Source organism: Trachypithecus francoisi, unplaced genomic scaffold (genome assembly GCF_009764315.1).
Source record: "Trachypithecus francoisi isolate TF-2019V2 unplaced genomic scaffold, Tfra_2.0 Lachesis_group0, whole genome shotgun sequence".
Taxonomy (NCBI): Eukaryota; Metazoa; Chordata; class Mammalia; order Primates; family Cercopithecidae; genus Trachypithecus; species Trachypithecus francoisi.
Window position 1 is genome coordinate 30956439 of NW_022681453.1, and position 26923 is coordinate 30983361.

General features: G+C 41.1%; 1 protein-coding gene across 14 annotated transcripts in view; it reads right to left on the bottom strand.

Annotated features, from left to right (window-relative positions):
• The window catches only part of CADPS (calcium dependent secretion activator), a 487588-nt gene that overhangs the window by 248630 nt on the left and 212035 nt on the right, over positions 1-26923 (bottom strand). For all 14 annotated transcript variants that reach the window (XM_033210318.1, XM_033210317.1, XM_033210316.1 and 11 more), the window contains exons 4-5: positions 21976-22056; positions 10175-10408 (exon numbers count right to left, since the gene is read on the bottom strand). In XM_033210318.1, coding sequence (XP_033066209.1) covers positions 10175-10408; positions 21976-22056 — 315 coding nt within the window. The remainder of the gene's footprint in view (positions 1-10174; positions 10409-21975; positions 22057-26923) is intronic.

The window sequence follows — 26923 nt, forward strand, 5'->3', positions numbered from 1 at the left end:
GTCCTTGCCCATGCCTATCTCCTGAATGGTATTACCTAGGTTTTCTTCTAGGGTTTTTATGGTATTGGGTCTAACATTTAAGTCTCTAATCCATCTTGAATTATTTTCATATAAGGAGTAAGGAAAGGATCCAGTTTCAGCTTTCTACTTATGGCTAGCCAATTTTCCCAGCACCATTTATTAAATAGGGAATCCTTTCCCCATTTCTTATTTCTCTCAGGTTTGTCAAAGATCAGATGGCTGTAGATGTGTGCTATTATTTCTGAGGACTCTGTTCTGTTCCATTGGTCTACATCTCTGTTTTGGTACCAATACCATGCTGTTTTGGTTATTGTAGCCTTATAGTATAGTTTGAAGTCAGGTAGCATGACGCCTCCAGCTTTGTTCTTTTGACTTAGGATTGTCTTGGCAATGCGGGCTCTTTTTTGGTTCCATATGAACTTTAAAGCAGTTTTTTCCCAATTCTGTGAAGAAAGTCATTGGTACCTTGATGGGGATGGCATTGAATCTATAAATAACCTTGGGAAGTATGGCCATTTTCACGATATTGATTCTTCCTATCCATGAGCATGGTATGTTCTTCCATTTGTTTGTGTCCTCTTTGATTTCACTGAGCAGTGGTTTGTAGTTCTCCTTGAAGAGGTCCTTTACATCCCTTGTAAGTTGGATTCCTAGGTATTTTATTCTCTTTGAAGCAATTGTGAATGGAAGTTCATTCATGATTTGGCTCTCTGTTTATCTGTTACTGGTGTATAAGAATGCTTGTGATTTTTGCACATTGATTTTGTATCCTGAGACTTTGCTGAAGTTGCTTATCAGCTTAAGGAGATTTTGGGCTGAGATGATGGGGTTTTCTAAATATACAATCATGTCATCTGCAAACAGGGACAATTTGACTTCTTCTTTTCCTAACTGGATACCCTTGATTTCTTTCTCTTGCCTGATTGCCCTAGCCAGAACTTCCAATATGTTGAATAGGAGTGGTGAGAGAGGGCATCTCTGTCTTGTGCCAGGTTTCAAAGGGAATGCTTCCAGTTTTTGCCCATTCAGTATGATATTGGCTGTGGGTTTGTCATAAATAGCTCTTATTATTTTGAGATACGTTCCATCAATACCGAATTTATTGAGAGTTTTTAGCATGAAGGGCTATTGAATTTTGTCAAAGGCATTTTCTGCATCTATTGAAATAATCATGTGGTTCTTGTCTTTGGTTCTGTTTATATGCTGGATTACGTTTATTGATTTGCATATGGTGAACCAGCCTTGCATCCCAGGGATGAAGCCCACTTGATCATGGTGGATAATGATGTGCTGCTGGATTCGGTTTTCCAGTATTTTATTGAGGATTTTTGCATCGATATTCATCAGGGATATTGGTCTAAAATTCTCTTTTTTTGTTGTGTCTCTGCCAGGCTTTGGTATCAGGATGATGTTGGCCTCATAAAATGAGTTAGGGAAGATTCCCTCTTTTTCTATTGATTGGAATAGTTTCAGAGGAATGGTACCAGCTCCTCCTTGTACCTCTGGTAGAATTCAGCTGTGAATCCATCTGGTCCTGGACTTTTTTTGGTTGGTAGGCTATTAATTATTGCCACAATTTCAGAGCCTGCTATTGGTCTATTCAGGGATTCAACTTCTTCCTGGTTTAGTCTTGGGAGAGTGTAAGTGTCCAGGAAATTATCCATTTCTTTTAGATTTTCTAGTTGATTTGCGTAGAGGTGTTTATAGTATTCTCTAATGGTAGTTTGTATTTCTGTGGGGTCGGTGGTGATATCCCCTTTATCATTTTTTATTGCATCTATTTGATTCTTCTCTTTCCTTCTTTATTAGTCTTGCTAGTGGTCTATCAATTTTGTTAATCTTTTCAAAAAACCAACTCCTGGATTCATCGATTTTTTGGAAGGTTTTTTGTGTCTCTATCTCCTTCATTTCTGCTCTGATCTTAGTTATTTCTTGCCTTCTGCTAGCTTTTGAATGTGTTTGCTCTTGCTTCTCCAGTTCTTTTAATTGTGATGTTAGAGTGTCAATTTTAGATCTCTCCTGCTTTCTCTTGTGGGCATTTAGTGCTATAAATTTCCCTCTACACACTGCTTTAAATGTGTCCCAGAGATTCTGGTATGTTGTATCTTTGTTCTCATTGGTTTCAAAGAACATCTTTATTTCTGCCTTCATTTTGTTATGTACCCAGTAGTCATTCAGGAGCAGGTTATTCAGTTTCCATGTAGTTGAGTGGTTTTGATTGAGTTTCTTAGTCCTGAGTTCTAGTTTGATTGCACTGTGGTCTGAGAGACAGTTTGTTATAATTTCTGTTCTTTCACATTTGCTGAAGAGTGCTTTACTTCCAATTATGTGGTCAATTTTGGAATAAGTGTGACGTGGTGCTGAGAAGAATGTATATTCTGTTGATTTGGGGTGGAGAGTTCTGTAGATGTCTATTAGGTCCGCTTGGTGCAGAGATGAGTTCAATTCCTGGATATCCTTGTTAATTTTCTGTCTCGTTGATCTGTCTAATGTTGACAGTGGAGTGTTGAAGTCTCCCATTATTATTGTATGGGAGTCTAAGTCTCTTTGTAAGTCTCTAAGGACTTGCTTTATGAATCTGGGTGCTCCTGTATTGGGTGCATATATATTCAGGAGAGTTAGCGCTTCCTGTTGAATTGATCCCTTTACCATTATGTAATGGCCTTCTTTGTCTCTTTTGATCTTTGATGGTTTAAAGTCTGTTTTATCAGAGACTAGGATTGCAAGCCCTGCTTTTTTTTGTTCTCCATCTGCTTGGTAGATCTTCCTCCATCCCTTTATTTTGAGCCTATGTGTGTCTCTGCATGTGAGATGGGTCTCCTGAATACAGCAGACTGATGGGTCTTGACTCTTTATCCAGTTTGCCAGTCTGTATCTTTTAATTGGATCATTTAGTCCATTTACATTTAAGGTTAATATTGTTATGTGTGAACTTGATCCTGCCATTATGATATTAACTGGTTATTTTGCTCGTTAGTTGATGCAGTTTCTTCCTAGCGTTGATGGTCTTTACATTTTGGCATGTTTTTGCAATGGCTGGTACCGGTTGTTCCTTTCCATGTTTAGTGCTTCCTTCAGGGTCTCTTGTAAGGCAGGCCTGGTGGCGACAAAATCTCTAAGCATTTGCTTATCTGTAAAGGATTTTATTTCTCCTTCACTTATGAAACTTAGTTTGGCTGGATATGAAATTCTGGGTTGAAAATTCTTTTCTTTAAGAACGTTGAATATTGGTCCCCACTCTCTTCTGGCTTGTAGAGTTTCTGCTGAGGGATCTGCTGTTAGTCTGATGGGCTTCCCTTTGTGGGTAACCCGACCTTTCTCTCTGGCTGCCCTTAAGATTTTTTCCTTCATTTCAACTTTGGTGAATCTGGCAATTATGTGTCTTGGAGTTGCTCTTCTCGAGGGGTATCTTTGTGGCGTTCTCTGTATTTCCTGAATTTGAATGTTGGCCTACCTTACTAGGTTGGAGAAGTTCTCCTGGATAATATCCTGAAGAGTGTTTTCCAACTTGGTTCCATTTTCCCCCTCACTTTTAGGCACCGCAATGAGACGTAGATTTGGTCTTTTCACATAATCCCATACTTCTTGAAGGCTTTGTTCATTTCTTTTTCCTCTTTTTTCTTTAGACTTCTCTTCTCGCTTCATTTCATTCATTTGATCCTCAATCGCTGATACTCTTTCTTCCAGTTGATCGAGTCGGTTACTGAAGCTTGTGCATTTGTCCCGTATTTCTCGTGTCATGGTTTTTATCTCTGTCAGTTCGTTTATGGCCTTCTCTGCATTGATTATTCTAGTTATCCATTCTTCCATTCTTTTTTCAAGATTTTTAATTTCTTTGCGCTGGGTATGTAATTCCTCCTTTAGCTCTGAGAAGTTTGATAGACTGAAACCTTCTTCTCTCAACTCGTCAAAGTCATTCTCCATCCAGGTTTGATCCATTGCTGGCGATGAGCTGCGTTCCTTTGGAGGGAGATATACGCTCTTATTTTTTTGAATTTCCAGCTTTTCTGCCCTGCTTTTTCCCCATCTTTGTGGTTTTATCTGCCTTTGGTCTTTGATGATGGTGACATACTGATGGGGTTTTGGTGTGGGTGTCCTTCCTGTTTGTTAGTTTTCCTTCTAACAGTCAGGACCCTCAGCTGTAGGTCTGTTGGAGATTGCTTGGGGTCCACTCCAGACCCTGTTTGCCTGGGTATCAGCAGTAGAGGCTGCAGAAGATAGAATATTGCTGAACAGAGAGTGTACCTGTCTGATTCTTGCTTTGGAAGCTTCGTCTCAGGGGTGTACCCTGCCGTATGAGGTATGGGGTTCGGTCTGCCCCTAGTGGGGGATGTCTCCCAGTTAGGCTACTCAGGGGTCAGGGACTCACTTGAGCAGGTAGTCTGTCCGTTCTCAGATCTCAACCTCCGTGTTGGGAGATCCACTGCTCTCTTCAAAGCTGTCAGACAGGGTCGTTTGCATCTGCAGAGGTTTCTGCTGCTTTTTTTTTGTTTGTTTGTTTAGCTGTGCCCTGTCCCCAGAGGTGGAGTCTACAGAGACAGGCAGGCCTCCTTGAGCTGCTGTGGGATCCACCCAGGTCGAGCTTCCCAGCGGCTTTGTTTACCTAGCCTGGCTTCTGCCTTGCTGTTAGATCGCAGACTGCTGTGCTAGCAATGAGGGAGGCTCCGCGAGCGTGGGACCCTCCCGGCCAGGTGTGGGATATAATCTCCTGGTGTGCCATTTGCAAAGACCCTTCGTAAAGTGCAGTAGTGGGGTGGGAGTTACCCGATTTTCCAGGTGTTGTGTGTCTCAGTTCCCCTGGCTAGGAAAAGGGATTCCCTTCCCCCTTGCGCTTCCCAGGTGAGGCAATGCCTCGCCCTGCTTCAGCTCTCGCTGGTCACCCTGCTTTAGCTCTTGCTGGTCGAGCTGCAGCAGCTGACCAGCACTGATTGTCCGGCACTCCCTAGTGAGATGAACCCAGTACCTCAGTTGAAAATGCAGAAATCACTCATCTTCTGTGTCGCTGGCACTGGGAGCTGGAGACTGAAGCTGTTCCTATTTGGCCATCTTGCTCCGCCCCTGGAGTCTCACTCTTTCACGCAGACTGGAGTGGTGCAGTGGCATGATCTTGGCTCACTGCAACCTCTACCTCCCTGGTTCAAGCAATTCCCCTGCCTCAGTCACCCGAGTAGCTGGGATTACAGGCACACGCCACCATGCCCAGCAATTTTTTTTTTTTTTTTTGTATTTTTAGTAGAGACAAAGTTTTACCATGTTGGTTAGACTGGTCTCAAACTCCTGACCTCGGGCAATCCTCCCACCTCAGCCTCCCAAAGTGCTGGGATTACAGGCATGAGCCAACGTGTCTGGCCAGTTTCTTATTTTCTTTAAAAATAGTCTGGCTTACGTCCATCCATGACAGACTGGATTAAGAAAATATGGCACATATACACCACAGAATACTATGCAACCATAAAAAAGGATGAGTTTGTGTCCTTTGTAGGGACATGGATGCAGCTGGAAACCATCATTCTCAGCAAACTATCGCAAGAACAGAAAACCAAACACCACATGTTCTCACTCATAGGTGGGAATTGAACAATGAGATCACTTGGACTCGGGAAGGGGAACATCACACACTGGGGCCTATTATGGGGAGGGGGGAGGGGGTGGGATGGCACTGGGAGTTATACCTGATGTAAATGATGAGTTGATGGGTGCTGATGGGTTGATGGGTGCAGCACACCAACATGGCACAAGTATACATACGTAACAAACCTGCACATCGTGCACATGTACCCTAGAACTTAAAGTATATAAAAAAAATTGTCTGGCTTTTGGTTCAGCACTTAAAAGAGACACAGGCTCATAAATTCACTTTTTTCTTCACAATAAGATAAGTAGTAGTGCAAATACTAAAATAAAGGGCAAGTACTATTCAGCATTAGATTCAGAGCCGCAATAGGGAGTAGTGGGGACTATGGCAAACTGGAGAGCACATGCTTCTTCTAAAGGGAGCAGCTACCAGTTACAACCCGTTGTTGCCTTGTCTTTTCTCAGTTTAGAGTTACCAGATACTCCAATTTTGCCTTCCAGAAAATGGAAAACTGAATCAGAGTCACAGTGAGAAAGCTGATTTTGAAATGTTGACAATAATTCAAATAGGGAGAAATAAAATACACAGACTCTGTACAGGTCAATATTATTGAGTCAAAACAAAAACATGTCTGCAGCTACATAGTCTCTGGTCCAGACTGAGAGAAAAAGCTTGTGTCATGACGGACCAAGATGTATCATTTACAGTCTCTGGCACTTCCTACCACCTCCCCAAACTCCACGTAATCACCTACTATTCTGATATTTAGCAGTATGCCTTGTCACGAGAGAACGGGGAGGGAGAAGAATGCACAAAGCAGGGAAGAAAGAGATCGATTAAAAAATCTGAAACAAATGACTCACATCAGAGATATACAATTAGTCATTATATATGAAAAAATCATTCAGTTGTACTCCAAAACAGGTAATGGCATTACACAAGAAGAAGAACATGAGTGTGGAAAAAATGTATACTTCCTTAGTGGATCAGATTCAAGAAAGTACAATAGGGTTAGCGTTGAACCAGGATTTCACAAGTCACAGATTTGCTACTGGTTCTCAAACTTAACGTGAATCTGAATCACTTACAGGGCTTGTTAAACTAAAGACTGCTGGGCTCTATGATCCCCAGAGTTTCTAATCAGTAGGCCTGGGTTGGAGCCTAGGACCTTCCATTTCTAACAATTTTCCTGGTGATGCTGATGCTGCTGACCCAGAAGCCATACTTTCAGAACCATTGTACTACTCGTGTGATGTTGGGCAAATGATTTGATGTTGAAGTCACTTCATTTTTCTTTCAAATCTCCAGGCCCTCAGTTTCCTGATCTGTAAAGTGGGGGTAATAATATGTATCCTGTGGCTGTTCTGTGAGGATCAAATGAGATGATGTACATAACTGAACATTTTTACACTGGGAAGAACATATGAATAGAAAGAAATGGAAGGCACAATGAAAGAGCACAAATTTTGGAATTTAAAATATCTTCACATCCTGATTATGCATCTTCACAAGCTGTGTCATCATGTGCAGGTTTCTCAACCTCTCTGAGGCTTAGTTACTACACCTGCAAATACCTGAAAAGACTATTGAGAGGATTCACTGTGTTACGATGAAAAAGCACCTAGCCCATAGCAGCATTCTACAAACACCTGTTGCTTTCTGTTAGCGCATGCCCTTTGCCCAAGGCCCGGCTGCTGGGCACCCTGGACCTTCCTTCCCTCACTGCAAAGTTAATTACTACCTGGTGTCCCTCTAGCCATGAAAGTGTATAATTACATAAAATATGTCTTGCACCAAGTTGCAAATTCAAATCTGCCCTGATGAGATGGAGACGACAATCCTCTTTCTCCCTCTTCTTGCCTCCCCCTTTGTGTCTACCAAAACATATTCACAGACAGATGTGCAATGGTTTTTGCTGGCAGTTTTCTATGATGTGCAACTCAGTGTTCTCATTAAAAATTATTTGGGAATCCTAGGACATTTCTTTCTGTACTTTCAATTACAAGTCAAACCATTTGAATCATGTACACATAGGAATATGGACTTGTCTACATCTATATTTCAGATAATCAGCTGTGTAATATTGAGTATTGACAAAGAATTAGAAAATTACAGATTTAGCAGGGCATTGTGGTGCACTCTTACAATCCCAGCATTTTGGGAGGCTGAGGTGTATAGATAGCATGAGTGCAGGAGTTCATGAACAGCCTGAACAACATGGCAAAACCCCATCTCTACAAAAAAATACAAAGATTAGCTGGGTTTGGTGGTGTGCACCTGTAGTTCTGGCTACCTGGGAGGCTGGCTAAGGTGGGAAGATCACTTGAGCCCAGGAAGTTGAGGCTGCAGTGAGCCAAGATTGCACCTGCACCACTGTACTCCCGCCTGGGCAACAGAGTGAGACCTTGTGTCAAAAAAAAAAAAAAAAAAAAAAGAGGAAAGAAAATTACAGATTTAAAATATTCATGAAAATCAATAAACCACTTTCCCCTGCTTTCTGTAGGAGGACAAGAGGCAGTAGGGAATAAATTGACGCCTTTAATTGGCAATAATCAAATTCAGACACCTAAGAAAATACACTCAGTATCTCAGGTGGCAGTATTGTTTTTTAAAAAGGAAAGTTTCTGTGAAATTACACTGATGATTTTTTCACACACTAAGTACTCTATATTTAATTGAATACTGCCTCTTCCAACTGCACAATACATGTTGAAAACACTAATGTGAGTATCTCCATCCAAACTTAGCACAGAAAAACAAATTACCTGCAGTTAATTCACAGCAGGCTTTAATGATGTTCTGGAAAATTGATTTAGTCTTTACACATTCTAATTAATTCCACAGAAATTTGATCTCTTCTTTTGGTCTCCTCATATCTAGGGTTATCATAAAACCCTTGTGGGGTTTTGAACTTTAGTAAGTTGCAAGTGGTTCTCAAATTTTGGAGTGAATAAGTATGTGGGGGCTTGTTAAAGTATACAGTCCAGGGCTGAACCCTGTCTAGAATTTTTTTTTCTGATGACTTTATTGAGGCATGTTTTACATATCATATAATAGACCCATTTTAGATGCACAATTCAGTGATGTTGGTACATTTGCTAAGTTGCATAACCATCAACATAAAGTAGTTTTAGAATATTTTTAGTTCTCCTAACAAGATTTCTTATGCCCATTCCCATCCCCTGCCCCAGGGAACAATAATCCACTTCCTATTTCTGTAGATTTGCCTTTAGGACCTTTTATATCAAGGGAATCACACAATATGCGATCTTTTGTGTCTGACATTTTTTTTTTTTAGACAGGGTCTGTCCTTGTCACCCAGGCTGGAGTGCAGTGGCATAATCATGGCTCACTGCAGCCTCAATCTCCCCAGCTAAACTGATCCTCCCACCTCAACCTCCCAAGGAGCTAGGACTACAGGTGCACACCATCACACTCAGCTAATTAAAATATATATATTTTTTGTACAGATGATGTCTCATTATGTTCCCCAGGCTGGTCTTAAACTCCTGAGCTCATGCAATCCTCCCACCTCAGCCTCCCAAAGTGCTGGGATTACAGACATGAGCCACCATGCCAAGCCTGGCTTTTTTCACCAGGCATATTTTTGAGGTTCATCCGTGTCATGGTATGTATCAGTGGGTTGTTCCTTTTAATTACTGAGTCATATTCCATTGTATGGGTATACCACATTTTGCTAACCATTCACCAGTTGATTGACATTTAGGTTGTTTCCATTTTGGGCTATTATAAATAATGCTGCCATAAATACTTGTAGTCAAATCTTTGTGCAGACATGTGTTCTCATTTTTATTAGGTATCTGTCAGTGGAGTTGCTAGATCATATGGTAGTTTTATGTTTAACTTTTTCAGAAAATGCTAACTTATTTTCCAAAGTGGCTGCACTGTTTTATATTCCCATCTCCTCGAGATCCTGGCTTAGTCGGTCTGGGTGGTACCCAGGAATCTGCATAGTGAACTACCTTCCCAGGTAATTCTGACATAGGTAGATCAGAACTACTCCTTAGATTATATACATATGAAAAGAAAATGTGTGAAGAGAAATGATAGAGAAACTTATTGACATGTTCAGCATTTTGCCACAATACTAGCCTGAATGGGTACTTACTTTGGGAGCTGAGATAAACTTAAAAAGCCTCCACCACAGGGGACTCTCTACCTTGTAGCCAACAGGAAGGATGATGGGAAAGAAAACTTACAACTCGCCACAATATGATGCTAGTTTGCCTCTCTTATAACTGTAAAACTGGTTGCCAAAATTTTTAACTTTCTAAATTATATAAGGTCTTTATAAAATCCTTGAGCACTGTTTTAAGACAGAAAGTAATGCAAGATTAAATTTAGTAGGTGGCTTTCAGATTGCATTTCCTTAAGAAGAATGTGGGCTCCTGGAGATGGGGAAATCACTTGCTGATTAGCTGACCTAAGCTTAGCATGCTGTTATTATAATAACTGCTCCTGGGGTGCAAAAGAAAAAACAAGCTGATTGTGATGCATCTAATCACCCATGTCCTACTCGCTGTGCCAAGAAACTTTCAAGGGCTCATGGCTTTTTACCTCCAATGAAAAAGACAGCACGACGTCTGACTTGGAGAGCTGGTTCTCACTCTCCTCGCCCATGTCGATGATGGAAGCATTGTGGCTGCGTTTGAGTTTCTGGAGCTTGAACTCCCCGCCTTTAGATACTGGCATGCTCTCCAAGTTGGCCATGAGCAGGTTGACAGACGACTTCAACTCCTCGATGTACATATTTTCCATTTCTTTGGATACAAACTTGGGAAATTTGCGTTCCTTGGGAAGAAAAAGAAAAGTATGAGCAGAGGAGTAAATAGGGAGCTGATTTATATAGAAGGTCTTTGTCTCATGGCCCAGAGTTAGGATCACATCTACTACTAGTGAAATTCACCCAGATTTCATGGCCTTGTGCTAGAAAAATGTTCAGCCTAGTTGAGTAGACAGCTGCCTGCCTGTTTGTTATTTATACATCCTAACAGGTAAGGAACACGTACATATAGTAAGAAACATTGAAATGCTTTATTATAGTTCTATTTTTCCTCCAGTTTTCTTCAGCAAATTTGATTTGTAGGAAGAAAAATGGGGTGTTATTTTTCAAATCTGGTTTCAGTTCAGTTTTTCTTTTTAGTAAAATGCAGTCATTTGTTTTTAAGTGAGGGAAACAGAAAGAGACCCTATTTCTGGATATCTACAGAGATTTTCTCACATGAATAATTCAAAAGAAGCTCATTTGAGATGTTTCAAACATAGTCTATATCTATTTCTAAGAATAATAGTTACTGTTTTCAAGAAAAATTGAACCAAATTAATGAAGTGATGAAAAATGTGATTACAATTATTTAGAAGATAGAGCAATTTGGTATCATAACTGACCTCTATGTTTTCCTTTCTTGCTTATAAATTTAGATTTAATTGCAACATTGCTAACCATGCTATTTGTTTCTTCATATTTCTAAGTTCCCTGGAATATGCTTTGGATCAATCAACTTCCCAAACAGTCATTTACCACTTGAAACATAAACTTGCCCTCCCAAGCCCTATTCCATAATTGATGGAGCGAGAAGCAAGCCAAGTCAGCCTGACTTTTTTTTTTTTTTTGGAAGTGACAGAAAAATCCAACTCAAACTGGCTTAAAACAACAACAACAAAATATCCTAGGGGTAGACCCAGCTTTAGGAAAGGCTGGACTCAGGGCTCAGGTGATATCACCCAACTGAGATTTTTGTTAAAATCTTGGGTTTGGTTCCTCTGGGGTGGCTTCATGCTCAGTTTGGCTCCCTTATTGTCACAGAAATGTTGCTAAAGATGTGAACTGTACAACATCACATCATGCTGTCTAATGGAAGAGTGAATATTTCCTCTTGTAATATGCAAGGAAGATGGAGGCAGTCTTTCATCCCCAAATTCTCACCCAAAGTCTAACTTATGTACATGTCCAATTGGCCATATTACTGGCCAGTTTCTATGGCCAGTATATGCTGTGCTGATTTGCATAGGCATAGATTATGTCCTCTGTCTTTGTGGCTGGGAGTAGAATTAAACCCAGATCCCACAGAACACGAATTGGTATGCCAATTTTGTGTGGCAAAAAAAAATAAGCTGCTAATACACGGGCATCTGAGTCAAGATGAACCAACTAATTCTATCAAGTGCCCAGTCATCAATCAGATTTACTCTGTAAAGCAGTTGAACTAGCCTGAGAGACATTGAGACTGCAATTGGCTGGCAGAACTGAAACAGTAACATCTTACAGACTCAGGGTTGGCTGCCACATTGGATCAGGTCAAAGCAGAATAAGACACTTAAAAAGAAGAGAGAGAAAGAAGTAGAGACAAAGAGAGAGAAGAAGTAATGGAGGTAGGGACTGAAGGAGGGAGGAAAAGGGAGAGAAAATAAAAGAAAAGAAAAGAAAAGAAAAAAGAAAAGAAGATGCTGTCTAGAGTTACAGAAAGGAACTCTGACTTTTATCATTTTCTAATTTCCATAGGCCTAGTTATTTCTCCTGTACATTGGTTCCTTAAGAATTGATTTTTCTTTCAGTAATTCCCCTACCCAACAGTTAGTTAAAAGGGTTTTTCTTCCTTGCCACCTCACGGCTTCAGTCAAATACAGAGAGTGGTTCTTCTCCATAGAGCTTGGAGATGTCGTTGTGCTGGTCCAGTGCCAGTCTTCTTCCTACATGAAGGCTGTCATAAGTCTTGTTCCCTTCTCTCCCTACCTCCCTGCATAACTAACAGCCTTCTTGTCATCTTCCATATTTCAGCTTCAAAATTTCACTTCTCTGAGTTGGGTCCTCCTGTTGTACTTGCTAACTCACCTTCTTGTTAGCACTTATTGAAATGGATTGAATGTTTGTGTCCTTGCATAATTTATACGTTGAAATCTAATCCTCAATGTGATGGCATTTGAAGATGGGCCTTGGGAAGGTGATTAGATCATGAGGGCCCTCGTGATGGAATTAGTGCCTTTACAAAAGAGGCCTCAGAGAGCTGCTCATTTCTTCCTGCCAGCATGTGAAGACCTGGTAAAAAGACAGCTGTCTATGAACCAGGAAGTGGGCCCTCATCAGACACTGAATCTGATGGTGCCTTGATTTTGAACTTCCCAGCCTCCAGAACTGTGAGAAACAAATTTCTCTTGTTTATGCCAACTATGGTATTCTGTTATAGCAGCCTGAATAGACTAAGACACTTGCTATAATTATAATTAATGAATCAATTGTGAAATTTGTTTAATGTCTGTCTTTCCTGCTAGGCAATGATTCAGGACCATATCTATCTTAATACTCCTGTTGAATTTTCTGTATCTAGCATAAAGTTTGACACATAATAAGTATTCAACACATATGAATTGAGTGAATGGATCAATGGCTTGTCAAAAATGTCCATATTAAATATCAATGTAGCTAAAATTCAGTTGTGAGGAGGAGGTGGAGAGATGATAAATTAAGTTCTGGAAGAACACCGAGATTCTGCTTTTCCATGTGAATAAATATAGGGGTCTGAAATCCACTCCACAACCTCACAGTACCAATTCCTTCTGGAACTTCTTAGTATAATCACGTCCTGCTTTTAAGACTGGGCTCAGCCCACTGTGTGTTGCTTTCTGAACACGCTGTGGGTGAATGTGAGAGGAGGAGCAGGATGGATGCTTCTGAAATGAGATGATAGGCTGATGATCTTAACAAGAGTTACTAATGATTCATCACAAAAGAATATCAAAAGTCATATTTCTCTAAAACTTCCTGCGCAGTGGCCTTGAAGTTTTATCATTCTTGAACTTGATCAGGGACAAGTGTGAACCTCAGAACTTGGATATCTTTTATGCAAATCCATCAAGATGCCAGGACTTGGTTGCTGGGTCCCTATCACTTGGAAAACATTTACTGTCACATACACTGTATATGGTACAGAGTTAGGCATTAGGGGGATCATGTTGAGAGGATGTAAACTATCTTCCTTGTGCTTGCAGCCACTGGGGAGAAAGATCTATAATGGAACATCAAGGTAGGCACTGTAATGGAAGTATAATATGATGCAAATCCTTTCTGAGAGAATCAAGGGTGGCTTCCCAGAGATAGTGACCTTTGGGATGAGGGTCTGATGGATAAAGAAGAGTTTGCCATCAGGTTGAGTTGCCTGAGATAGGGTCACAGCTCTTTTTTCCTTCCCATGGAAAATATTATAGGCAACCATTAATCCAAGAAGGTCTATACAACTGTACATAGTCACACAATATTTCCTCATATTTTTTGGAGAGAGAACGGAAGAGTGAGGTAGGTTAACTCTCTGGAGAGAGAAGGGAAGAGTGAGGTAGGTTAACTCATGATCTGAGAGTAGTCCTTAGGCCCCATTAAAGGCTGTCACGGAGCAAAGTTTACATCCCAAGAGCTTGAAGTTCATTACACTGACCTGTATCTTGCCTCCTGATACTGGGGCCAAAACCTCAGTGAACTTCATGGTATTTAGTGCGGGTGGGAGAACTTGGTAAGTGGGGAATTTCTGATTTTAATGCCAGTTGCTGGCTTGGTAGTTGCCAGGAGGATGAAGAAAAGAGCTAGTATTTGTGAAGTGGGTTCTTCTTGCTAATCAACTTTGAGAGACTGTCTTGTCAAGTGCAGTTCTTTCTATCACAACTCGTCTTAGGGACTCACTCAGTGCCTTTTAACTCCACAGTCCTGAGATTTTTGAGGAGACCCAGTGGTTACAGATACCACCATGCTGACTGAGAGTTAGCTCCAGCAAATTCTATCTAGCAAAATATTGGAAACATCCAAAGAATGATCACTTGTCCCAGAACTTGGACAGTTCCTAATGACACCATAAAAAGAGGCTCATAAAAACTGCAGCCTGCAAGGAAAACAAGGAGATTTTTCTGGTCCAAGTACTTAAGCCTTGGGAAGAAATAGCATTCTATCAATCCAGGCTGAGGTTCTTGAGTGGAGCTTTTCAGTGGCAGACCCATTACAAACACATTTCAAAGCTGAAGTTGTGCCAAAATAAGGAAAATGCAGTCGTCCATCTCTATTGCTACTTTTTCAAGCACAAAAACAGATTAGCCTTGACAGAAGAATTGTTTATTCATATTGCTTTATGAGAAATATAGCGTATGGGTGGGCAAATTCCTCCAAACAAAAAAATCTCTGCTGGCCATTTATTTTTGTTTTGGGCTGATAACATTCCTCAATGGAGATAGCCTCCCAAGGACAATTCCCACTAGGGTTATTTATGCTCTGAGAGATTTTGGAACATCTTGAAAAATAGCATTTGAAAGTTCTAATGCCTCCTTTAGCTATTGGCTTTTCTTTTCTGGTTTTGGATTTTTACCCAGAAAGGATGAATGGGGTATGTGTAAATGATGACAAGCCTGCCCCCACTCAGAATGAGGTTCCCTATAGACCCCAAAGGCTCAAATGACAAAAGCTGGTGAGTGATCAGAAGGAGGAATGTGACAGAAGGGCCCATGCTAGACACTGGAACTCACTGACAGGGCTGCAGCTATTTAATCCAATATCTCAGACACTTCCTGGGCTTCTGTCATGTGTCAGGTGGTATGGCTGTCACTGGAGATGAAAAAGCCAGCCGAGAGGTGATGGTATGGGGGGACATGCCAGAAAATGACCAGTTAGTGACACATGAAGTAACAGAGGCATACAGAGTACGAGGGCACCAAGGAACTCATCCAGTCCATGACAGTGAAACAGACTCGACCCTAAATGCTGGGTCTGCTGCTTACTAGCTTTGTAAGTTTGGACAGATTTCTTCACCCATCTAAATTTTTGTTCCCACATTTGAAATGAGGATAATAAACCTCATAGAATTATTGTGAAAAGTGAGAGATCATAACACGAATACGTTTTGATCACTGACACACACAGCCTCTCTTTATACACACACACACACTCCTTGCAAGCACTATTCTACTACCATCACCACTACAAACAACAATACTACTAATAACGATGGTACCTATAGTAAAGATAATAATGTTAGTTGGCACTTACTGAGTGCTAACCATGTGCTGGACACTAGGTGAATCACTTTACATGCTTTATTTTACCTCGTCTAATCCTTCCAACAACCTACCAATGTACATGCTGCTATTTATCCCTATTTTTTGGAAGAAAATGAGGCAGAAATGTTAAGCAATAATTAGTAGAGTTAACCTTGAAACCCAGCAGAGTTTTTGTTCTTAGCCATGATAGGATAAGGCAGAACTATCTGGCTTCAAATGTCTATAGAGCCAAGGCAACTCTAGAGGTTCTCTCTGCATGGTACACTGTGTATGCATCACCTCATTTCATAGTGGTCAGCAGAAGGCTGGTGACAGCTGAGTCCTCCACAGCAATGGCCGTTTCACCATTGCCCAGCCAATGTGCACTGCGTAGGGTTAAGCACAGGGAGTAATGAGGACGGGGCCAGCAGGCTAAATGAGAGAAAGAGGTCTTGGTATTAATTTGTCAAAGTCAGCATCACAGACATTAAAAGGCACTTTGGGCTCAGGCATTATAGTTTTCTAGGCTAGTTTATTTACCCAATTGGTCTTACTTCCTCAGCTTTTATAAACTGGATGGACTTCCTTCCACTTGAGCAAGCTTCAGAGGACCTCTCTGGCATTTATATTTTTCCATGAGCTCAGGTTTCCCTGGATTTTTAGCTACTGACAAAGGCCAGAGTCAAAGGGGCTCCCTGCACACACATTTTTTTTTTTTAACTTTTCAGGCAACAAATTGAAATAAGTTCCTACTGTGTACTGGACACTTATGTTACTTCATAACACAGCACGGATGCCACGTCCAACATTATTTTGAAAGTTGGGGGTTAGTATCTTTCTCTGGTAGGAGAGGATTCCATTTGTATCTGATTTTTGGCAATGTGTGGAACAGAACGTTTCCATCAGAGAAGTATTTGGATATTATTTCTTACTGATATTTGCAATAGGGCCACGATATGAGCTACTAATTGTGCTCTGCATGGAATAGGGGTCTAAGTGGCATTTCCATATTTAAAACAATGGCTTGAAGAACCAATGGTGTTTTACATCTAGACCTCTGCCACTGACACTACAAAAACTGTATGATTTGTCTTAAATAATTAGCTCAAGAATTTTGGAATTTTACACTAAAATTCGGCCAAAAGAATTGGCAAATATCACAGCAGCACTAATGCCACAATCTGTCTGCTTAAGCTCAAATGTCAACTTTTGATCACACAATTTAAATAACTTAGACTTAATTCCTGGGTGAAATTTGGGAACACTTTAATATCAACATGAGAGGATTTGGGAAAATGTTTGAGCAGGGATTACTAAGTCTTTTCTACCAGATTTTAAAAAATGCATTCATATCTCTTTCTGGAACTTTTAAGGCAGCATGACTGATGTTCACAGTGAGATCGTCTCAGTCTGATGTTCTTGTGCAGCTGTCTCTGTCTGATGATTCGTGAGATGCTGGTGTGATTGAATTGATAGATTACAGTGCAAGGTCGTGGGTAAGGGAAAGTCAGCTTGCTCTTGCCTCCCTTCCCTCCTAGGAAGAGAGGACAAACATGTCTTTCAGTGGAAATATATGATGATGAGGATGCTACTGGCAAAATAACCAGGGTCCCTACAATATCTTTCCCAGATTCTAAAAAAAATCAAAGTAGAGAGGATTCTGAGTTCTAGGAGCCAAATCTGCCTAACGCTGCTGCTTCATTTGGGCTTCTGGATAAGCTGCAGGGAACACACAACAACTTCTAGTGGAGAAAAGAAAGCAGTTTCCAGGAGGGATAACCAGCAGGGAGTGAAGAATGGTGGGGAGTCCTGTCCTGGAGTAAATTCCTGCCTCTCTTCTGAGGATTCTAAAGAAATAGCATGAAACGTGGAATTAGACAACTCAGTTTTCTGTGTGCTAGCTGTGTGAACTTGAACATATGTAAACTTCTTGATTTGCCTATACTTGGGAAAACTAATGTAATGCCAAAGATTGTTCATCACGGGTCTAAATGAGATTTTATGTGAACTGCACAGCCAGTGTCTGACTGACACATTTAATAAAGGACTGATTAGCAGAGAGAGAGGTCAGGATGAGGCAAAGTAAAAGCCTGGGTAAAGGGCATAATGGATCCTTGGATTGGTATGAGGAGGAAAGTGAGGGCCTATATTTGTGAAGATATTTTGTAATGATAGTATGCATACTGGTTAAGAGTGCAGACTCTGGCCATTGAGTGACCCTGGTCAGATTCTCTAATGTCTCTGCTTTAGCCTCCTCATCTGTGAAATGGGGATAATAATAGCATCTTTCTCATTAGGTTGTTGGAGGGTTAGATTCTCAAGTGTAAAATGCTTAAAGGAGTATCCGGCACATAGGAAAACACTAGGTAAGTGATAGTTATTACTATTGGGTACACCTGGAGTGTTTCCCAATTCATAATGTCCACTCCACCCACAGTCCCACTTCTTCCCACCCTCACCGTAAATGATATATCCCCAGCATCCATGTATTCAACAAGACCTTCACCCCTTTTCCACAGTGGATTGGTTAACTGCACCAGGGGTTGGCCCTTGAACCAAGTTGGGCCAGTGAGAGTTCTGATTCTTAGCATTGTGAATTTGCAGGGGATAAGAAAGAAATGGGCCGGGCGCGGTGGCTCAAGCCTGTAATCCCAGCACTTTGGGAGGCCGAGACGGGCGGATCACGAGGTCAGGAGATCGAGACCATCCTGGCTAACACAGTGAAACCCCGTCTCTACTAAAAAATACAAAAAACTAGCCGGGCGAGGTGGCGGGCGCCTGTAGTCCCAGCTACTCGGGAGGCTGAGGCAGGAGAATGGCGTGAACCTGGGAGGCGGAGCTTGCAGTGAGCTGAGATCCGGCCACTGCACTCCAGCCTGGGCGACAGAGCGAGACTCCATCTCAGGGAAAAAAAAAAAAAAAAGAAAGAAATGATAACGAATGTGACACATGGAGATGGGAGATGCAGGGAGAGTCCTGATCACTCTGCAGGTCCTGGTTGTTCTTTCCTGGGTTCTGGCTGTAGTTTCTCTGCAGCCTCTGTGAACTACTCCTCCATCTCTGATCTCCTCTTTTACATAAGCTTGCTTGAGTTGGTGCCTCTTATTTGCAATCAAAAGTGCTCTACTCATCTTTTAATTCAGAGAACAGAGTGAATTACATATGATGGATGACATCTATATCCAGGAATTTCTGGTTATGATATTTACAGGAGCTGACGTTCAGCCATATGGGTTGAATTGCACATCCTCACGAAAATTCACTGATGCTGGAAATAGAAAAATCGGGGCATGCTGAAAAGAAGCAGAGGTGCTTTGCCTCAATATCTCTTCATGAACTAGCCAATATTTGAGATCTTGATATTTTATTTAACATTTAGTGGAGAAGATATTTCACAATTTTCATCAGTATTAGCCAGGCTGGTTTAGGCAAGGGAAGAATTTATTTTTCTTGGGATCTGACTAAACTGAGGGAAAAGCAGATATATGGCTGAAGTTTAAGAATAATTAGAATCTGGGACTTAAATGGATGTCCTCAGGATTGAGGGCTCCTTGACATCTCAGTGTAGACTGTCTCTGTTTCTATGTGTTGGCTTTATTCTCTCATCATCTTTTCCCCATATGGAAGAATTGAATATTGCTACAGGTATCTTTCTACCACTGGAAGACAATAGCCTCGCTGACTCACAGTCCATAGGCCCTACAGAGGGATTCATTGGTTTAGTTTGCATCAAGTTTCCATTTCTGGACCAATCACGTGTGGCCAGGGCAGGCCGGAAATTGTGACTGGTCCCGCTTGGGTGAAGAAGAGCTCACTCCAGGACCAGTTAGCTATAGCAAGGGGGCCACTGGCATGAATGAACATTGCAGAAGAGAGTCAATTTCTGAAAGAACAGGAGACAGTAGAGGGCACTCTATCTCATAGAAACCCTCAATACCCTATACAAGGACCCTCTGTATATACTGAAATCATTTTCCATGCTCTGTAAATAATAATCAAGATCCACTTTAATTGCCTACTTCATTGTCTAAGAATGCTTAGTTCTAAATTGTTAAAAATATCTCATTTAGCTTCAGAATATTTAGTGGTGGGAGTTGGGGGAGAGAGTTCTTTGATTTACCATTCAGAGATGAGCATCTTGGCTCATCTACGGTCTATTAAAAATTAAAATCAGCCTAACACCAGTTTCTCACATTACCACATTAAGCCTTAAAGTAAACAAAGCAACTAAATGAAAGGTGCCATGAGCTTGTTTCTGAGGTGTGTGTGATTTTTATTTAGATGGGATGAATACTTATTAGTTGGGAATATACTCGTTCTCTAAAAGGCAGATGAATAGACAAAATGACCTCCATTTTCTGGATAATCCACCAGTAGAAAACATTTTTACAGGAGAAGTAAATTCTAAAGCTTTATTAATGTTTACCCTCACATTAAGTGGGATTTTAAAACATAACCTTTTATAATACTTTTAGCCAAATCCATAAGCGCATACTATTTTTAGCCACCAGGCTGACTGGATTATAAACTTTAAAGATGTCCAAAAACAAGATGCAAAACATTTCAGTAAAACTGCTTAAGCACAGGGGGATTTCAATGCTTCTTGGACTCTCTCTGGCTTCTCCTCCAGTAGGATCCTTTTCTATACCTCCAAGTCCAGAGAGACCTCTTTCCATAAAGAGAAAAGCTCTACCTTGTGCCCACCCTCCCTGCTGTTTCTAATGACCCCCACCCTCATACGCACACAGGGCCTGTGAATACAGTAGGAATCAGCAGGAGCCTGTTGCTATTTACAATTTTTATATTTTATTATTCATGGATTTTTTTGGTATTAATTATAGTTTAAAAATACTTTACTAAAATATTGCTTATTTTGATTACCGGAGGTCTGCTTAAATTTTGCACCTAAGAGAAGGCTGGTGCCAGCCCTGATATTCAGACAGACTTGAGCTTAGGGTGTGGCACAACCTCTTTGCTGGTGCCCAGCAGGTTCAACCTGGACTTCCCCATCTCTAAATCAAGAATGATAACTGAAATATCCTTGGAGGGCTGTTTTGAGGATTGACTGAGTTGGTACATGTGAAGCATTTAGCATGCTAGACACAGAATCAGTACTCAACTAATATGACTGGCATGACTACTATTAATAATATCACAGATGGCAGGGATAGCAATAAAGGTGGATAACACTTAGCTGTAGTCATCAACAGTAAGACACAACCTCAACCCTTGAGGAGTTCAATGTACTGGGAGACTCAGACATGTAAACGAATGATCACCATTCAATGAGCTGCTATAGTAAAGGTTGATATGTGGTCTGACGAGAGCACAAAGATGGAAAGGACTGACTGCTAAGCTCTTAGAGAAGGTGTTTTAAGTCAGGTACTGAAGGCTGAGTAGGTGAGTTTGCTAAGTGGAGGGGAGAAAAATGGTTACTCCAGGTTAAGACACCAGTGGGTATAAAGACACCAAGCCCAGAAAGGGTCTGGTATATTCAGAGGGAGACATTCTCTGTAGTTGGACTGGTGAGTTCTGGTGGGAAAGTTGTGCAAGGTGAGGTTAAATGAAAGGGTAGAGCCTGTTGGTTAAGAGTCTTGAATATCATTCTAAAGAGGTTAGATTTTATCCTAGGAGCAATGGGAGAATCTATTGAAGGATTTTGAGGTTCTGTTTTGAGATGTTTATATATGAGTTTTAGCATGGCAACTGTGTGCACGATGGATAGAAAATGGGGGATTTGGAGCCAGGGATACCCATTAGGAGGCTATTGTAACATCCAGGTGCTGAAGATGAGGGCCTGGATCAAAGCACCAATAGTAGGGCTGGAAAACAGTCAAGAGATCTGACCCACATTTAAGAGGCAGTCACTGGAGGCAGGGTGGCTGATTGAGTGTGGAACATTGCAGGGAGGAAGGAGAAATTGACAATGGCTAGGAGGTTTCATCCACAGCGATTGGGTAAAGAACATGAGAAGAGGAGTAAATATAGTTATGTGTGTGGGGTGGGAGGAAGAAGACAAGGAGCTAGATTTTGAACACATTCAACCTGAAATGCCAGGAAAATGTTTAAGTGGAAATGTTCAGTAGACTGTTGGAACTATGAGTCTGGAACTCAGAAGGAAGGTTGGAGGTCTGAGCTTGGGTATTCACTGGAGCATAGGAAATGCATGAGGTATCTCTGGGAGACCTCGCCTTGAGAAAGGAGGGTTGAAGGCCCAATGAGGGTGATTGTCCTCATCTTTCCTCCTCTCTGCTTCTCAGCTTTATCCTTTAGAGGCTGTCAATAATCAGTGTGCTTCCTGAATGGGACTTTGGCCTGGATCCCAGCAAACAACCCCGATGTCTCCTTACCCTGGCTATTTGGTCTGCCATTTGTAGACGTCCATCCAGCTCTCGTCTGATCTGGGCTGCTTGCTCATCTGGATTGTCCAGCTGCACAAAAGCACAGACATTGAGACTTTCAGTTTGGGTCACAAATGCCAATAAACTCAGGACATTCCATTTTACACCCCCTGCACTGTGCTCCATGGACATATTTCAGTTACAAAAAAATTCTTGTAACCGACAAATCCAGTCTGAGTGAAGTCCCAAGTTAATTCTTCTAGGCAGAGCATGATGTGGTAGGCAGTTGCTAAGACAGGCATTTGAATGACCTTGAAAAAGAATCATAAATCTCTTCTGAACTGTTAGGGAGCAGTGTTTCTAACGAAGACCCAATGCACACTTCTTTTTGGCCCAGTGAAGAAAGTGCTTACACGGCAGATGTACAAGGAAGGAGATGGCAATATAACTATTAGAAATGTCAGGAGCAGACATAGTGCATATCCCCAGTGCACACATGACACGGGTCCAGCTGCTCCCCACCTCTGGACCATGGAAGAGTAATAAGTCATTGCATTCCTTCTCTTTGAACCCTGAGACCTCAACCAGCCCTCCAGATGGCTACTTCCAATCAGCTGGTGTTGATATCTAAGTTGAAATCTATTCCTGTCTTCCCTGATGATGAGAGCTATTTGGATATAAAGATCAGAACACTCAGGCACAAATAAGCCTGGACAATTCCTTAACTTCTTTGTTTTCAGTTTTTTCTCTCTAAAGAAAAAGGGGTCAGTTATGTAGTCTTCATCCCTTTTACATATTTCTATGACTCTTTGAAAGGACTAGCAGACATTTCTGTAAAGGGCCCTATATTCAAAACTTTAGGCTTTGAGGGCCATAAGATCTCTGTTGCAATAAATCGACTCCTCCCTTGCAGATGAAAACAGCACTAGACAATATGTAAGTATAGATAATATATAAGTGAATGTAAGGGCTGTAAGTGAATGAGACCCACTGTATTCTAATAAAATTTTATTTACAACAGGTAGCAGGCCATAGTTGCTCATTTCCATTTTATGAGTTGAAACTATTATTTCCAAGCAAAGCTAGCATTGTCTTTCAAGTTGTGTAGAGTCTGCTTATTCAGCAAATTATATTTTATTCACAGAAAAGTTTACTAAGGAATAGTGGCATTCAAATAAGTTGGTTTTTCATTCCTCTTTTTAGTATATATTAATTCAAAACAAAAAGTAGCATAAGAAATATGTGAGTTTTCTAAGTCCCTTTCTTCTAAAATCAATTTTTAGAAGAACGTTTTAAGCTCCCTGCCTACAAAAAAAAAAAAAAAAAAAAAAAAAAAAAAAAAAAAAAAAAACAGATTCTCACCTATGCTGTGAAATGATATAGCAAATAAGTTATTTGGAATATAATATAAACAATAACATTAGAAAATGTATGGTCATACTTTTGAAGCATTATAATTAATCTTCTTTGGTTTATTTTACAAAACACATTGAAAATCCATCTGGCTTTATGCTGTACATTTTAATCACCCTGTTCAATTCAGGAACCACATCACTTTATCTTCCCCTTTCCACAGTTTGGGAGAAGGACTAGTCCTTAGATCATGAAAACTGGATTGCAGCATTTGGCTAGGTATTCTAAGGCAGCATTTTCCAAAGGGTGTTCTGTTACAAAGTCTTTGAGAAACTCTGCAGTTAGAAAATTTGTTAGACTTTGACCAACTCAACTATTTACTTTTTTTTCCCCCAAGATTGAGTCTTGCTCTCTTGCCCAGGCTGGAGTGCAGTGGTGCGATCTCAGCTCACTGCAACCTCTGCCCCCTGGATTTAAGCAATTCCCCTGCCTCAGCCTCCCAAATAGCAGAGATTACAGGTGTACACCATCGCACCCAGCTAATTTTTGTATTTTTAGTAGAGACGGGGTTTCACCAGGTTGGCCAGGCTGGCCTGCGAACTCCTGACCTCGTGATATGCCCGCCTCGGCTTCCCAAAGTACTGGGATTACAGGCATGAGCCACTGTGCTGGCCACATTGCAACCATTTTTAAACTGAAGCGAGAATTTTCATTTTTTTTGCATAATGCTCATAGAACATGAGTTGGAAATTCTATTCTAAACAAACATAAAGCACACCACCCAAAAGCAGTCACATGACTGACCAGTGGTCCATCCTAATAACCACTTGTTGACAGATACACACATGTGGGAAATACAATGTCCTCAGTGCTGTTTTTAGGCTCCAATGAGTTGCATTTCTTTTTATTCCCTTGGGAAGCCCAAGAGTTCTTCAACTCTAAGTGCAAATCCACTGGGAACACTCAGAAATGTCTTGTTCAAAATACATATGCAAATGAAACATTCAACTGTTTCACTGGGAAGCAGCAAAATGATTTGGTTATTGGCTAAAGTTGGTTAACAGCTAAATGATTTGATTAGGAGAATTTCATCAGAAGATACGGTGCTCATACAGGTTAAAACAGAAGCGGTAAAATACAGCCCAACAGAACCAGTTCCATTACTAAATTTTCCAGAGGCATTTGGGTTCTCCTACTGGTTTCATAGAAAGCAACTGGAAACAGCAGAAAATGCTGGTAATGAAGATGAGTAGGCAAGGTCTACATTAAGCTTAATTTATTCTTTTATTCATTAGTTCACTAATTTACTCATTCATTCATTAAATTTTTATGGAATATCTTGATATGTCAAGATATTGGAATAAGAAAGGAACAAGTCCCTGACTCCATGGAGTTTAAATCCAGCAATAACAGACATGATTTGGGCATAAAGAAGAAGGGATTAGCATTTATTGACGCCTGCACCAAACACCAAATACCCTATAACCTGTTTACAGCCTTTTCTAAAGGGTACCAAGAAACAGAAGCTAATGTGCATTCACACACGAAAAAGGATTCTGGGGTGAGGAAATGAAGATTCCTCTTGAAAATTAGTAATATGTCAGCATAATCAAGACTTTGAGAAATTCTAGAGTAAATAATTGTTTTTAACTGCATTTAACCTTGTCTTTTACACAGTTATTCCACCAAAAATCAAACATTCCACAGAGCAGTTTGGAACATTCCACATGTGAAACAACAACTTTATAAGGTTGGTGTCATTATCCCGATTTGACAGATGAGGAAACTGAGTCTTGGTAAGGTAGAGGAACATGCCCCAAATCACACATCTGGTTAAGTGGTACTAGTCACCTGAAGCCAAGTCTGCTCTGCCTCAAACTGGAACTCTTGCTCTGCATTATGTTGGCTTCATACTTAAGTGCCTTGTTTGGTTCTTTTAATTGATCCTGACAGTTAACTAGCTCAGCAACCTCGCTTTGTTCCTTGTAGACACGTGCCAGTTTTATCCATAGAGCCATCACTGGGGGCAGAGAAATGTCAACCCTCTGTCATTTCTTTTGGGGAGGCTGTAGCAGTGCTGGATTCCTTCCTAAGAAATAATAGCAATAGGTGTGTCCTTATCCTGGTTGTGCCACTTAGTAGCTGTGTGACCTTGGGCAAGTTATTAACCTCTCTGTGCTCCAGCTCGTCTCATCTGAATAATCAGGTTAATGAGACCCGAGGTTGTCATGAGAATCAACGGAGACAACGGATATAAAGTGCTCAGTCCATGGCTTGGCATGCAGCAAACCCTCATGAATGGTGGCTGCTGCTCCTTGTGTTGTTATTTTAGAGCAGTCCATGTTGGCTGCATTTCTGACATGGGCCACAATGGGGCGTCAAAGGTTCAGAAGAGAAGGTACCAGATGGGACAGTGTCCCTCACTGGCGTGAATGTGGGGTCTCGGTCTGACAGTCTGTGCAGCAGAAATTATGTGATCAGAGGCTCCCATTTCTTGACAAATTTCCCTGGTTTTTCTGTCGCCTACTTTCTCTGGGGTCGAGTCCCCTTGCTCTGTTAGACTTTAATTAGCAGGAGTGACCAGAAGGCGGCCACTGCTGCCTGACAGCTAATGATCTGAAGAGAGGATGAAAAGGGAAATGCAACTGAAGCTCCCTAAAATAGCTTGGCATGATAGAGAAGGCCATCCTCGCGTGAGGAGCTTGACAGCTCCACTGTATGAAATCCCAAAATATAAAGAGAAATCAAATAATTACCTTTTCAAGGACTGGAAAGAAAAAGTTAGAGAGTGAGCTTCCATGGAAACGAGGTTCTGTTTATCGCGCTGGTCTTTTCCACTGAGGAAAGGAAAGATCAGCTGGAGAACTGAGCCAAGGGCAAGACTTTCACGTTGACAGCTCATTAGGGTTCAAAAATGTACATGTGCATAAAGGCTCTTTACCTAATTAGACAAATAATCTTCCTACTAGAAGAGGTCAAGCAGAGGCTATGTGGTTGTTTTGACTTGTCAGTCAAGCAAAGGGAAATATTTCCTCGGGCTTTTCCTTTAAAGTGATGGAGAACTAAGTCCAGCACTGCATAAGTATAGACAGGTATTGCCTGAGCCATCAGTTCAAGCCTACCAGAGGCAACTGTCTCTAGCTCACGGGTGGTACTCTTTCATCAATGCATAGATGAAAACTCTGTCCTGTCATTGTAGGGCCAATTTAAACACAGACTTGAGATATAGCAGAGTGGAGTTGCACCCTTGCAACCTTGTCAAGTTTCTGAACCTCACCACGCCTCAGTTTCCTCATCTGCAGAGCGGACATCATTTTATCTTGCATAGCTATCTGAAAGGACAAAAAGACAAAATGTGCTGCATTGTCCAAGGGAAGTTAGACTGACTTGGTTCCAATCTTGGCTTTTTTTTTTTTTTGTTTTTGCAATTTCATTACTGACAGGGATTGAACAAGCAATTGAACCTTTCTGAGCCTCAGTTTCCTTATCTGTAAAACTGGGAAAAGATACCTACCCTGGCATGTTATGAGGATTAAGTCGGATGATACACATTCAAAGCACCCAGTGAGGTAGGTGTTGGCACACAGAGGTCCTACAGTTTAGA